The 15281-nt window shown below is 45.4% G+C and overlaps 1 protein-coding gene across 1 annotated transcript; it reads left to right on the forward strand.

Annotated features, from left to right (window-relative positions):
- The first annotated feature begins 837 nt into the window (after window positions 1–837).
- Window positions 838–14256, forward strand: LOC115262794 (uncharacterized). The gene is made up of 6 exons (XM_062855312.1): window positions 838–1539; window positions 1811–2721; window positions 3027–4334; window positions 10339–13409; window positions 13996–14068; window positions 14112–14256. The coding sequence occupies exons 2-6, from the start codon at window positions 1811–1813 to the stop codon at window positions 14254–14256; spliced, it is 5508 nt and encodes a 1835-aa protein (XP_062711296.1). The 5' UTR covers window positions 838–1539.
- The last annotated feature ends 1025 nt before the right edge of the window (window positions 14257–15281 follow it).

The raw sequence follows: 15281 nt of genomic DNA on the forward strand, positions 1-15281 counted from the left end.
ATCGAAGTTCGATCGTACCAAATTCCAGGTTTGAACTGGATTGATAATATGTTCGTGAAGCTTCAGAACGGTACTTAGAGTCAGAATAATCGAATCCAAATTTTGTAGTTTTAAGAATCATACTCACAATTTCTCTGTTAGAGTATGTTCATGTCCACGTGATAGTGTTGCAACTAAAGAAACAACAACGCTGTCGCCATAAATGTTGTGGTCAAACCAAAAATGCAAATATGTATTATGATTTTGCAATTTTAAGTATTTATAACTCTCACAAATGTGCTTGAAAACTATTTTACAAAGGGTTGTTACTATGCTAAAACAAAGAGTAAGTCACGATGAATACAAGGTACACGCAAATTTGTGGATATTTTACAGTTTCCGAGATTTACACTTCTAATAATTGCTCTGAAAATATATTCTTACGAACCTGATTGTTTTCAATTCACAAAACAAAGTGGTTGTCGCGATGATTATTAAGTTCAAACTCAAAATGCAAACTCCATGTATTATACGCAATCAAGTTATCAAGTTTTCAAACCTCACGTGATGGAGAAAGTGTTAAATCATTACATTACTAATTACCAAGAAAGTGAGGGTGGATCGGTATTTTTCCTTTACAAAAAAAAAAACAAAACAACCTGGAAGCCACCGAATCTGGCACCCTCTAGGCACCCCCTAGGAAAAAATCCTAGATACGCCAATGTAGATAGCAAACACTCAACCTAGCTCTGGCAGCCTGGAGATAGGAGAATAGCTCAGATCGATAGTTAGTCAGTCTCCTCATAGTGCGCGAATAAAGCAGTCGCAAGAACACGTTGTCGTCGCAATAAACAAATTTATTCTGTTCAGTAATTGCCAGTGATATAATCGTACTATTCACTCTGGGCCGTGGAAATCCCTCCCCAGAGGCGCGAATCGGGAATAGATCGTCTTGAGAACGGTAGTTTCGGTCGCGATTGACCAGTGCGCAAGGTCGAAGACGGAACATTTTATGGTCCTTCGAGCCGGATTCGATCGAAGCGACGAACAATAGTGCGGTGAAACAGTGGTGATTGTTCTGTGCGGCGTGGTTTGGCCTTCGCCATTGTACGATCGCCCTTGAAAGGCGGTATTGTTGCTGACCACTGCATTGTTGCTTGGTGCTGCGGTGGCTGTGAGCACGTGGTTCGGCTGCGCAGCGCATATCAACGACATCGATCCACGCGCGGCTGTGCAGCGCTCCCCATCGAGCAAACCATCGCATCGGACACTCAGCTAAGTACCTAGTTATAAGAAGATAGTCGAAAGTGGTGTTTAGAACGCCCGCTACTGTTGCATGTGCTTGTAAAGCCATCAAATAAACGATCGTTTTTATTGCGTTTTATTTGGTCTGGGGGGTTGATTTGGTTCGCTGAGTTGAGCGCATTTTTGTGCCCGTTGGCCTTTTGATTGATTTGTCTCATATATTCTGTCACTCGGTGGGTTCTGTCAAGCGCGGAAACGTTCGATATCGCGGCGCGGTCGGTTACTTTGTGCAGTGCAAGTGTGAAAGTGATTAAGGTGTCATGATGCATCACTCAGCTTTCAAACGAATCATTGACTTTTTGCTTTTCAATGATTGTTTGCCTCGCGTTTTTGAAGTGATAAAAAACTATCAATTTTGCAGCAATGCAGCAGAAAAAGTATCATCGCAATCACTACGAGTGAGATTATAGGATGATACTTTTTCATACGGATATTCGCTTTGGTGGCAGAGAATTATCACTTCGAAATTTCGAGCCACATATCCAACATGGCTGCCGATGCTGATGATGCCGTAAAAAGCCTTAAGATGGGGAATACTGACCTGAGAAAGCTGACGAAGAAGGAGCGCCAACTGCGGGACATGGTGGAATCCATTGAGGAGTTCGTGAACCAGTTCCAGGAGGCACGTGATCGAGGCTCAGTTCCAGCAAGACTGAAGAAGCTGGACGAGGTCTACGATTCGTTCTGCGATGTGCGTGCTGACATTGAAATACTCCTCGAAGAATGCGACACCGACGATGAAGAGATGAAAGAGGTTCCAGCAGCGGTTCGCGAACAGGCCATGGCGACCAGAGCCAAGCAACGTAGCGAACAAAGTTCCAAGATCCTGAAGGCGTTCATTCAACAATACTTCCGACTTAAACAAGCATTAGAAGCTTTCATGCACGGCCCCGGCTCAAGCAGTCAACAGGTTCCGGCACCCACGAACAACCCACCGACGGCGGCTTCTCCTATGCGTGTGAAGCTGCCCGAGCTGAAGATTCCGACGTTTCGAGGATCGCTCATGGAATGGGTCACTTTTAGGGACACCTTCAAAACCCTAATTGTCGACAATCCACACTTGACCGATATCGATCGGTTCACATACCTCCGAACTTCGTTGGCGGGAGAGGCGCTACAGCAGATTGCGTCAATTGACCTCACTGCGGACAACTACTCCATAGCGTGGCGCTCACTGGAGTCACGTTACGAAAACAAGAAGCTCCTGGTGAAATCCCACATAGATGCCCTGTTTGCAGTCAACTTGATGAAGAAGGAGTCCTTCGAAGCGCTGAATCACGTCATCGGCGAGTTTGAGAAGCATCTTCAGATGCTGACGAAGCTCGGCGAAAATACTCAAGATTGGAGTACACTTCTGGCCCACATGCTGGCCAGCAAACTCGATCCCACAACGCAGCGGCTGTGGGAAACGGAACATCGCTCAACAGATGTTCCCAAGTATGATGACATGCTCAAATTCCTGTTAAATCACAGGACAGTTTTGTGTTCTATTTCTGGTGAAACAGAACCACCAAAGGAGCCGAAAAAAACCCTCAAAGTTCAGTCCCAGACAACCAGTAATCGTATAACATGTTGCATAAGATGATAATGTGGAGGCCATATGCGTGCATGCCTCCATTTAGGCGCATGTAAAATGTACGCATATCGCCTTCACTTTAACATCTTATGCAACATTTTATACGATCACTGGTTGACTGGGGTAGCAGTTATTCGGTACAGCAACAGTCGTGTCCATTCTGCAGTGATGGGCAACATTGGACGTACCAGTGCAAGCGGTTCAAGGAAATGAGAGTCGACGAACGGAGGAATGCTGTGAAGGTCAAAGATTTGTGCTTCAACTGTCTCGGTCGCGGTCACACTTCAAAGGTTTGTTCGCGAGGTACATGTCGTGTTTGTGGTCAACGGCATCACTCATTGCTGCACATCAACAACACTAGTGAGCAACAAACACCGCAATCGAACAAGCGCTCGCAACAGTCAACACAGAACCCACAATCGAGTCAGACAAATTCAATCTCACAACACAGAAAGCCAACACAATCCACTCCTCAGCAGTCCTCAAACCAATCACCCAAAAACCCAATTCCTATCGCTAGTCCAAACATGCTAACACCTCGCACACCAGACACTCCTAATGTCGTACTTACCGCTCAAGAAGCCAAGGTGTCACGATCGGCTCTACTAGCAACTGCGATCGTGACCCTTGAAGACCCTTTTGGAAATACCATGCAAGCTAGAGCATTGCTTGACAGTGGCTCTCAGCTGTGTTTCATTTCTGAACGAGCATCGCAGCGTTTGAAATTCAAGCGCTCTCGTGAGGCACTTTCGATTAGTGGTATCGGTCAAGCCGCTAAAAGGTGCAAACAGTCTATTTCCGCCCGTGTTCGATCTCGTATTTCGTCGTTCACTGGGGAAGATGTATTCTACGTTCTACCACAAGTTACGCTTAACCTTCCCATCCGGAAGATTGATTCCACCAGTCTGCAACTTCCGGAGGACATCGCACTCGCCGATCCGCATTTCACGGAGCCCGGTAGCGTGGATGTGATCATCGGAGCAGGATTGTTCTTCGACCTGCTTCTCAAGGAGAAATTCAAGCTCGGAGAGGATGGACCAGTCGTACAAAACACGAACCTTGGCTGGATTGTATGCGGAAATCTCCCTACCGAGTCGGACGTGCTTAGGCCGCACGTTGCCGATGTATGCACTGAAAAACTGGACGATCTGCTCACGCGATTCTGGGAACTGGAGTCGTGCAAAACGAATAGTGTACTGTCACTAGAGGAATACGCCTGCGAAAAACTCTACGACCGCACAACGGTGCGGGATGCAAGTGGGCGGTTCATTGTTACACTTCCCAAGAAGGATTACCTGATTCGTCAACTTGGGGATTCAAGATCCACGGCGATGCGCCGCTTCTTGTCGCTAGAACGCCGGCTAGACCAGAATGTACATCTCAAACAGATGTACAGCGAGTTTATTCACGAATATCTCCGCATGGGCCACATGGAGGAGGTTGTCGCGGATGAAGAAGATGCTGCACTGCCGCAGTAGGCCGTGTCGATTTTTGCAAAATTGCGAATACACAATCCCGAATAGCCACAAATGGTTGCAAATGGACCCAAATGAAGCCCTGCAAAATTTAAAAATTCTAAAAAATCGGTAAGCTAGTCCGCAATCGACTTGAAGTTTTATATGGGAATTTCAATTTTTCAGTATGGGGAAATCCAACTTTTCAAACATTTGAAGAAAAAGGCACATTAAAGCAACTCTAAAAATCCGCTCCCCCCCTGAAGATTTAGTGCATATATTAGGGAACATTTTGTTAAAAGACAACTTTTTAGTTGCACTTAAGATAAGGGCGTTATTAAATTTCGAAACAATGGACATTTTAATCGCATGATTTCTAACTTCTTTAATTGGCATCACTGCACGTTTTGCGTGTGGAAGAGGGTGGTAACAGCCATCTGCGGCGTCACCACCCGTCGCTGGATGGAGACGCAAGTACCTGATAAAAATGAGATAGTTAGAATTGTAAATATTCTTGCGATATTGCTTTATAAAAACTTGGTATCTTCGGCAAAGTTGTTGGCATGGTCAAGAGCTGTCCAGTGATGAACTAAATCATTGGCAAATCCATCACTGGGCGGCGCTAGTGTGCATACAAACTGCATGCAAAAGTATTAACGTATATGCGTGTATCTCAATAACGTGATAATTTAACTGGATGGTGTCTTCGACAAAGTTGTTGGCTGGGCCACGGGCTATCCAGTGACGAACCAAGTAAGTAGGAATTCAACCGATAGGCGGCGCTAGTGTGCATACAAACTGGATGCAAAAGTACAAACTTATATGTGTGTATCTCAATAACGTGATAATTTAAGTAGGTGGTGTCTTCGACAAATTTGTTGACTGGACCACGGACTATCCAGTGACGAACGCAATACAGTCTTGACTCCTACTACACGGTTAGTTCGGGGGTGCAGTAGGAATCCGTGTTGTAGGAATCCCAGAGCTTATGGGATTTCGCCTAATTGGGGGTGTGAGCGAATATATCAGGAGTATTACAAGATAGCACCATACTTTCTTTGGCAAAGTTGTAGTACTAGAATAGATCTACCACACAATGCGAACTAACATCCAATTAGTTGGCAATTTGGCCGATAGAGGCGCTATGTAGAAGTGGTTGCTTATGTTCACTCGCCAATAGAAGCACTCATAAGTTATCGCTTGCAATATCTCAAGATCTATTTGATTTGGAACAATGCTGTCTTCGGCAAAGTTGTTCAGTAGGTCAAGAACAATTTGGTGGTTAACCAATTAATTTGTGATTTCGCCGCTAGGTGGTGCTAGTTGTCAAGTAAAGTTTCAAACTTCTTTAGCTCGCGATCCAGATCAGCTAGAAAAGTGCCGTCTTCGTCAGAGTTTTTCAGGAAGTAAAAACCTATCTGGTGATTCAACATTTAGTTGGCGATTTCGCCGCTAGGTGCCACTAGTTTTTAAGTTAAATTTCAAACTTCTTTAGCTCGCGATCCAGAGCAAATAGAAAAGTATCGTCTTCGGCTAAGTTCTTCAGGAAGTCAAGAGCTATCTAACGACTTAACATTTAGTTTGTAATTTCGCCGCTAGGTGACGCTAGTTGTCAAGTAAAGTTTCAAACTTCTCTTGCTCGCGATCCAGATCAGCTAGAAAAGTGCTGTTTTCTTCAGAGTTTTTCAGGAAGTAAAAACCTATCTGGTGATTCAATATTTAGTTGGTGATTTCGTTGCTAGGTGGCGCTAGTTGTTAAGTAAAATTTTAAACTTCTTTAGCTCGCAATCCAGAGCAGATAGAAGAGAGTCGTCTTCGGCAAAGTTCTTCAGGAAGTCAAGAACAATCTTGTGATGTAACATTTAGTTGGTGATTTCGCCGCTAGGTGCCACCAGTTGTTAAGTAAAATTTCAAACTTCTTTAGCTCGCGATCCAGAGCAGATAGAAAAGTATCGTCTTCGGCTAAGTTCTTCAGGAAGTCATGAACAATCTTGTGATGTAGGTGCCGCTAGGTAGCACTAGTTGTCATGTAAAATCTAAAACTGCTCTATCTCGGGATCCAAAGCAGATCGAAAAGTTTTATCTTCGGCAAAGTGCTTCTGAAAGTCAAGAGCTATCTGGTGATTCAACATTTAGTTGGTAATTTCGCTGTTAGGTGGTGATTTTACCTCTAGCTCGCGATCCAGCGCAGATAGAAAAGTGTCGTTTTCGGCAAAGTTCTTCAGGAAATCAAGAGTTATCTAGTGAATTAATAATTGATTGGTGATTCTGCCGCTAGGTGACGCTAGTTGTCAAGTAAAGCTTCAAACTTCTATATCTAGAGATCCAGAGCAGATAGAAGAGGGTCGTCGTGGGCAAAGTTCTTCAGGAAGTCAAGAGCAATCTGATGATTCAACAATTAGTAGCATGAAGAGCTTGCATTTTTAAGAAAAATTAAATCTTTTGTCGTTTTGTTTCTTTCTTCTGTCAAGTGCGCTAAGCAACGAAGCACAGACGAACAGACATAACTTTTGTCACACAGTAACACACAAATATGAATTTCCATATATGTACAAACAAGTTTGCATCTGGGATCAAACATCGGACATTTGAATTGTCTATCCTTCCCAAGTAACGCACTTGTCACATAAAAGTTACAGCAGCAGGTTTTTGTTCCGCTCTTATGTGTTACTTGGGATTACTATTAAGCAGCAGAACTATTCCGGTGCAACAATAGCATACGCGCTGAAAAACCCAAATAAACTCTACTTCCTGGTGGCGTTTCCTTGGCCGGTCACCGCTCGTTTACAAGGAACAAAAAGGATGACAAAAACGTTGGTTGGCGACTATTTATCATTGAGGTGCATCCTCGGATTCATCGTGGAACCCTTTACCGGCAATGAAAAAGCTAGTCGTCAATGTTGTGTTTGTCGCGGCGGTGAAGAGCATGACGATTGTCTACTCTGGTCTGGATCCAAGATAGAGATGTTCAAAATTCTATTTGCCAACTACCTCCTAATCGTTGAATCACCAGGTTGTTCTATAGTCTATACTTTCTGAAGAAAATTGCCAAAGATTACACTTTTCTATCTGCTATGGATTCCGAGCAGCCTAGCATCACCTAGCAGCTAAATCACCAATTTATTGTTTTATCACCAGAATGCTCCTGGCTTCCTGTTGAACTTTGCCGAAGACAGTACTATTCTATCTGCTATAGATCCTGAGATAGTGTTTTAAAACTTTACATGACAATTAGCGCCACATAACGGCAAATTCACAAACTATATTTTTAATCAGAAGACTCTTGACTTCCTGAAGAACTTTGCCGAAGACGACACTTTTCTATCTGCTCTGAATCGCGAGCTAGAGAAGTTTGAAACTTCACTTGACAACTAGTGCCTCTAGGTGAATCACAAACTTATAGTTGCATCACTAGATAGCACTTGACTTCCTGAAGAACTTTGTCGAAGACGGACCCTCATCTATCTGCTCTGGATCGCGAGCTAGAGAAGCTTGAAATGTTACTTGACAAAAAGCGCCACCTAGCGGAGAAATTACCAACTTAATGTTGAATCCCAAATTTTTCTTGACTTCCTGGAGAACTTTGCCGAAGACGACCCTCTTCTATCTGCTATGGATCCCGAAATAAAGAAGTTTGAAACTTTACTTGACAACTAGCGCCACCTAGAGGCGAAATCACAAACTAATTGTTAATTCACTAAATAGCTCTTGACTTCCTATAGAACTTTGCAGAAGATGACACTTTTCTATCTGCTCTGAATAGCGAGTCAGAGAAGTTTAAAATTTTACTTGACAAAGAGTGCCACCTAGCGGTGAAATCACAAACTAAATGTTATTTAATTAGATAGCTATTGACTTCCTGAAGAACTTTGCCGAAGACGACTCTCTTCTATCTGCTCTGGATCGCGAGCTAGAGAAGTTTAAAATTTTACTTAGAAACTAGCGTCACCTAGCGGCGAAACCATCAACTAAATGTTACATCACCACTGAGGTTTTGAATTACTAAAAGCTTTGCTAAAGACGACACTTTTCTATCTGCTCTGGATCGCGAGCTACATAAGTTTGAAACTTTACTTGACAACTAACACCACCTAGCGGTGATATCACCAACTAAATATTGAATCACCAGATCGAAAAACTCTGACGAAAACGGCACTTTTCTAGCTGATCTGGATCGCGAGCTAGAGAAGTTTGAAACTTTACTTGACAACTAGCGTCACCTAGCGGCGAAATTACAAACTAAATGTTAAGTCATTAGACAGCTCTTGACTTCCTGAAGAACTTTGCCGAAGACGATACTTTTCGATCTGCTTTGGATCCCGAGATTGCGGAGTTTGAAACTTTACTTGGCAACTAGTGCCACCTAGTGGCGAAATCACCAACTAATTGTTACATCACAAGATTGTTCTTGACTTCCTGGAGAACTTTGCCGAAGACGACTCTCTTCTATCTGCTCTGGATCGCGAGCTAAAGAATTTTAAAATTTTACTTAACAACTAGCGCCACCTAGCAACGAAATCACCAACTAAATATTGAATCACCAGATAGGTTTTTACTTCCCGAAAACTCTGACGAAAACGGCACTTTTCTAGCTGATTTGGATCGCGAGCTAGAGAAGTTTGAAACTTTACTTGACAACTAGCGTCACCTAGCGGCGAAATTACAAACTAAATGTTAAGTCGTTAGATAGCTCTTGACTTCCTGAAGAACTTAGCCGTAGACGATACTTTTCTATTTGCTCTGGATCGCGAGCTAAAGAAGTTTGAAATTTTACTTAACAACTAGTGGCACCTAGCGGCGAAATCACCAACTAAATGTTGAATCACCAGATAGGTTTTTACTTCCCGAAAAACTCTGACGAAGACGGCACTTTTCTATCTGATCTGGATCGCGAGCTATAGAAGTTTGAAACTTTACTTGACAACTAGCGTCACCTAGCGGCGAAATTACAAACTAAAGCGATAACTTATGAGTGCTTCTTTTGGCGAGTGAACATAAGCAACCACTTCTACATAGCGCCTCTATCGGCCAAATTGCCAACTAATTGGATGTTAGTTCGCATTGTGTGGTAGATCTATTCTAGTACTACAACTTTGCCAAAGAAAGTATGGTGCTATCTTGTAATACTCCTGATATATTCGCTCACACCCCCAATTAGGCGAAATCCCATAAGCTCTGGGATTCCTACAACACGGATTCCTACTGCACCCCCGAACTAACCGTGTAGTAGGAGTCAAGACTGTATTGCGTTCGTCACTGGATAGTCCGTGGTCCAGTCAACAAATTTGTCGAAGACACCACCTACTTGAATTATCACGTTATTGAGATACACGCATATACGTTAATACTTTTGCATGCAGTTTGTATGCACACTAGCGCCGCCCAGTGATGGATTTGCCAATGATTTAGTTCATCACTGGACAGCTCTTGACCATGCCAACAACTTTGCCGAAGATACCAAGTTTTTATAAAGCAATATCGCAAGAATATTTACAATTCTAACTATCTCATTTTTATCAGGTACTTGCGTCTCCATCCAGCGACGGGTGGTGACGCCGCAGATGGCTGTTACCACCCTCTTCCACACGCAAAACGTGCAGTGATGCCAATTAAAGAAGTTAGAAATCATGCGATTAAAATGTCCATTGTTTCGAAATTTAATAACGCCCTTATCTTAAGTGCAACTAAAAAGTTGTCTTTTAACAAAATGTTCCCTAATATATGCACTAAATCTTCAGGGGGGGAGCGGATTTTTAGAGTTGCTTTAATGTGCCTTTTTCTTCAAATGTTTGAAAAGTTGGATTTCCCCATACTGAAAAATTGAAATTCCCATATAAAACTTCAAGTCGATTGCGGACTAGCTTACCGATTTTTTAGAATTTTTAAATTTTGCAGGGCTTCATTTGGGTCCATTTGCAACCATTTGTGGCTATTCGGGATTGTGTATTCGCAATTTTGCAAAAATCGACACGGCCTACTGCCGCAGTACTTTATTCCGCATCATTGCGTCATCAAATCCGACAGCACAACCACAAAGCTGCGGGTGGTGTTTGACGCATCATGTGCTACGTCGACCGGAGTCTCCCTCAATAACGCGTTGATGGTGGGGCCGACGGTTCAGGATGATATCATAACGATCATCCTTCGCTTCCGATTTCATCGGATTGCCATCGTAGCAGACGTCGAAAAAATGTACCGTATGGTACTACAACAGTGGACGGATCGCAAACTGCAAAAGATCTTCTGGCGAGATAATCGGAACGAGAACATCCGAGTATTCCAGTTGAACACCGTAACGTACGGGACGGCATCAGCGCCGTATTTGGCGACAAAATGCCTCAAGCGACTCGCAGAACTGGATGGACACAAATACCCTGGAGCAGCAAGAATTCTCAGCAAAGATTTTTATGTTGACGACATGATGACTGGAGTTGACAGTGTTGCAGATGGAGTCAAGCTGTGCAGCGACATGCAGCAGCTGCTGAAAGGCGGAGGATTCAACCTGCGAAAGTGGAGCAGCAACTGTCCAGCTGTTCTGGAGGAAATACCCGCGGAGCTCAAGGACGACCGCAGCTCGTTCGAGCTCGACGACTCAAGCGCTACCATAAAAACTCTTGGGCTAATATGGGAGCTCAGGACAGATGTATTCCGCTTCAAGGTTCCGGAGTGGACATCTTCGATGATCTGCAAACGTTCGGTCATTTCTGACCTAGCCAGAATTTTCGATCCCATCGGACTAATCGGAGTCGTGACAGTAACTGCTAAAATATTCGTGCAGATTCTCTGGAAACAGAAGGTTTCCTGGGATGAACCTCTACAAGACGAGCTCCAAGACCAATGGCTCGAGTTTCGCGCCAGTCTGTCGAGGCTCGAAAATCTGCAAATGCCGAGATGGATCGGTTTTCGGAAAGATTGCCTCTCGGTAGAACTCCACGGATTTTGTGATGCTTCTATGAAGGCCTATGGAGCATGCATATACGTCCGATGTACGTACATCGATGGGACAATCACATCCAACTTGCCAGTATCGAAATCACGAGTCGCACCGCTTGCGCTTGCAGAGATGGGAAAGAAGAGGAAACAGCTCACAATTCCACGGTTAGAGTTGTCTTCCGCTGTACTTCTAGCTCACCTGTATGAGAAAACTTCGGCAAGTATTCCTGTGTCCACTCAGTCGTATTTCCACACCGACTCTATGATTGTAAGATACTGGCTGTCATCAAACCCGTCGCGATACCAAATGTTCGTGGCGAACAGGATCTCAGAGGTGCAGCATCTGACGAAGAATGGAACGTGGCGACATGTTGCGGGCAGTGACAATCCCGCGGATGGCCTATCGCGCGGTGTTTCGCCTGCAGATCTACAGCAGAACTCGCTATGGTGGGAAGGTCCGAGCTGGTTGCGACAAGAGAAGGACTGCTGGCCGGAAACACAAGAAATAGTACTGGAGGAACTCGATCGTTCGCACTTGGAGGAAGGTTCCGCAGTAGCTTCAGTAGCAGCTATTTCTCCGCCTAGTGAAGTCTTCGGATTACGTTCCACATTGCACCGGTTAGAAAAACTGGTCGCTATGTTGCTACGCTTCAAACACAACGCTCTGCTCGCACGTGGATCGACGCCCAGGAGGTACGGCCCGGTTTCACATGCAGAACGGGAGGACGCCCTACTGCACCTAGTGAAGCTATCACAGAAGGAGTGCTTCGCTCAAGAAATCGCCGATCTCAAAAGAAAGGGAGAAGTCAAACCAACTTCTCGAATCAACACTCTCCATCCACGGCTGGTCGAAGGCGTACTCCGAGTTGGCGGCCGGCTGGAAAATGCTCCAGTTTCGACGGACCGGAAGCATCCTATGTTGTTGGATAAGAATCATCCGCTAACGTTCATGATAATGCGTCGTTTCCACTTTGAACACCTTCACGCTGGACCACAACTGCTGGTAGCCAGTGTCCGTGAACGTTTCTGGCCACTCAGTGCGCGCAGTCTCGCTAGGACGATTGTGCATGGATGCATCACCTGCTTCCGGAATAAGCCGACAATCCATGACCAGTTGATGGCCGATCTTCCTGCGGCACGGGTTACCCCAGCGCCACCATTTCTTCGGGTGGGCGTTGACTATTGTGGGCCCTTCTTGATCAACTACCCTAATAGAAAGCGAATCAGCGTCAAGCACTACGCTGCAATCTTTGTTTGCTTGGTAACTAAGGCGGTCCATATTGAGATGGTTGCTGACCTTACCACCCAAGGTTTCCTGGCCGCACTGAAACGGTTCGTGGCCAGACGTGGAAAACCAGCCCTTATTACGTGCGATAACGGCTCCAACTTCGTTGGAGCAAGGCGGCAGTTGGACGAACTTGCCGCTCTGTTCAGAGGCCAACAATCTCAGCAAGCAATCACTGCTGGAGCTGCGGATGTTGGGATAGACTTCAAATTCATCCCTGCCAAATCCCCAAACTTCGGCGGTTTGTGGGAGGCGGCAGTGAAATCCATGAAGCAACACCTGAAGAAGACGATAGGACTGCGAACAGTTACTCCCGAAGAACTGAACACAGTTCTGACACAAATCGAGGCGTGTCTGAACTCCAGACCGCTTACACAGATCAGCAACGATCCGAGTGACCTTGATGTGTTGACTCCAGGCCACTTTCTCATTCAACGTCCTTTGACGGCCGTGGCGGAACCGTGGCTGCAAGACGTTCCGGAAAACAGACTCTCCAGGTGGCAGAAAACTGAAGATTTCGTTCAGCGTGTGTGGTCCAGATGGTCCATGCAGTACTTGTCCGATCTGCACAACAGGACAAAGTGGACCCGTCAGAGGAACAACCTGTTCGTTGGCACCATGGTGCTGATCAAGGAGGATAACCTTCCTCCTCTTAAATGGCTTCTCGGAAGGGTGACGCAGATCCATCCAGGCGTAGATGGAAACATCAGGGTCGTTACTGTCCGGACTAAGGATGGGAATGTCGTACGTGCTATCTCTAAGATATGCATCCTGCCCATCAGCGATAACGACCAACGGCTGAGGAGAACTAGGTCTCCTCCAACGGAGGCGCAGGGGCGCCTGCGGGGGCCAACCGGCTCCCGCACACCAGTTAAGTGTTTGTGTTTAATAGATTTTCAAAAAGCTTAAGGAACGTTTTGTATACGTAGCCACCCTCTCCAACGGCCCGGAGGCCGTTCAGCGAAGCCACCCACGAAAGATGTCATCGTTAGTCTCACGTCATTTCCTCGACCTTCTGGATTGTCCAGATGACAGATCTGCCAACGTAGAAGCTCAGAAACCCCCTCTCCGGAGCAGGGATGCCAGATGATTTTTTGAAAAATCTGTATCTCTATTTTCAAAAATCTGTATCCCATACAAATTTTGGGAGAAAAATCTGTATCCCATACAAAAATAAAATGGCCCCTCTATCTCAAAAATCTGTATTTCATATAAAACGAAATCTGTACGGGTGCTGAAAAATCTGTATAATACAGATAAATCTGTATATATGACATCCGTGCTCCGGAGATTCCCGGAACGGTTCCGTGTTCAGCGCTGTCCACGCCGCGGAATCAGGCACATGTTGTGTCTATGTTTGCTCGATATCCAACCGATCTTCTACCAGCGCAATCGTCAGTCTGGGGCAATTTAGGAGGAAGCCATGCCAAGCAGCTCTCTAAACCCAACCCACGTTCAACCAGGCGAACGCATCGTCATCGGCGCAGGAGCGCTCGCGGAGGCGCGCAAGCCTCCGCGACAGGGAAGTCGTTTTAAGTTTGTTCTTGACTTGTAAAAAATCGATTCTCATCTTTTCCAGTCGTCTATTCTGTCCACGTCGCTGCGCCGGCGCGCGTAGCCGTAGCCGTCCGATGTCACCGATCCAATTCCACCCGTCCGGACCTGGCGATCTCAATGCGGCTGATCTAAAGGTCGATCATGCGTTCTGTAGTCCGACATCGTAGACGGATTCGATCCACAACGGTGGACCGTCCGTGCAACCGAAGAATACTCCGTTGGCGACGAGAATGAAGTCTCGCTAGCAACCTGGAGTTGCTGGAAACTCAACCGAACGCTGCCTTCCATAACGTTGATTCCTTATGTAGATCATATTGTCATGTATAGATTGTATCCATTAGTTTTGTAGTTAGTAGACTAGTAGATGAAGTTTTGTGTAATTAGATCTTTTGAAATACCGCGTATTCCAAGGCGGCCGGTATGTAAAATATCGTAGAATTTGTATCAGTTAGACCTATTCAAACCCCACTCTGCAACGGTCATCAGCCTACCTGAGGACCGCGAGCGGGTCTCTCATTCTCGCAGCATCCAGATAACGAGATAGATAGATAGCAAACACTCAACCTAGCTCTGGCAGCCTGGAGATAGGAGAATAGCTCAGATCGATAGTTAGTCAGTCTCCTCATAGTGCGCGAATAAAGCAGTCGCAAGAACACGTTGTCGTCGCAATAAACAAATTTATTCTGTTCAGTAATTGCCAGTGATATAATCGTACTATTCACTCTGGGCCGTGGAAATCCCTCCCCAGAGGCGCGAATCGGGAATAGATCGTTTGAGAAACGGTGTTTCGGTCGCGATTGACCAGTGCGCAAGGTCGAAGACGGAACACATTGCACATGGCGGGCACTGGCGCAGTCTTGTGCCACGCGCCATTGACAGTTGCATAAAACCTCCGCATATCGTTCCTGTCCATACTTTCCTGCGCTTCAGCAATAACACTCTCTTCATGTTGCCGTTTTTTTCCTGCGGTGGATTCGTTTCCCTTCTGCTCTTTCCACCCTGTATCGCTCCCTATTCTGCCGGGTAGACGGAACAACCACATCTATCACAGCGGCGGCGATAAGGCAGAACGCGGAGTTGGCTTTATAGTGATCGGGAAGCAGATGAAGCGAGTTATTCGGTGGAAGCCGATAAGCGACCGAATCTGTGTGTTGAGGATGAAGGGCAAGTTCTTCAACAACAGCCTGATCAG

The sequence above is a fragment of the Aedes albopictus genome, chromosome 3, assembly GCF_035046485.1.
Source record: "Aedes albopictus strain Foshan chromosome 3, AalbF5, whole genome shotgun sequence".
Lineage (NCBI taxonomy): Eukaryota > Metazoa > Arthropoda > Insecta > Diptera > Culicidae > Aedes > Aedes albopictus.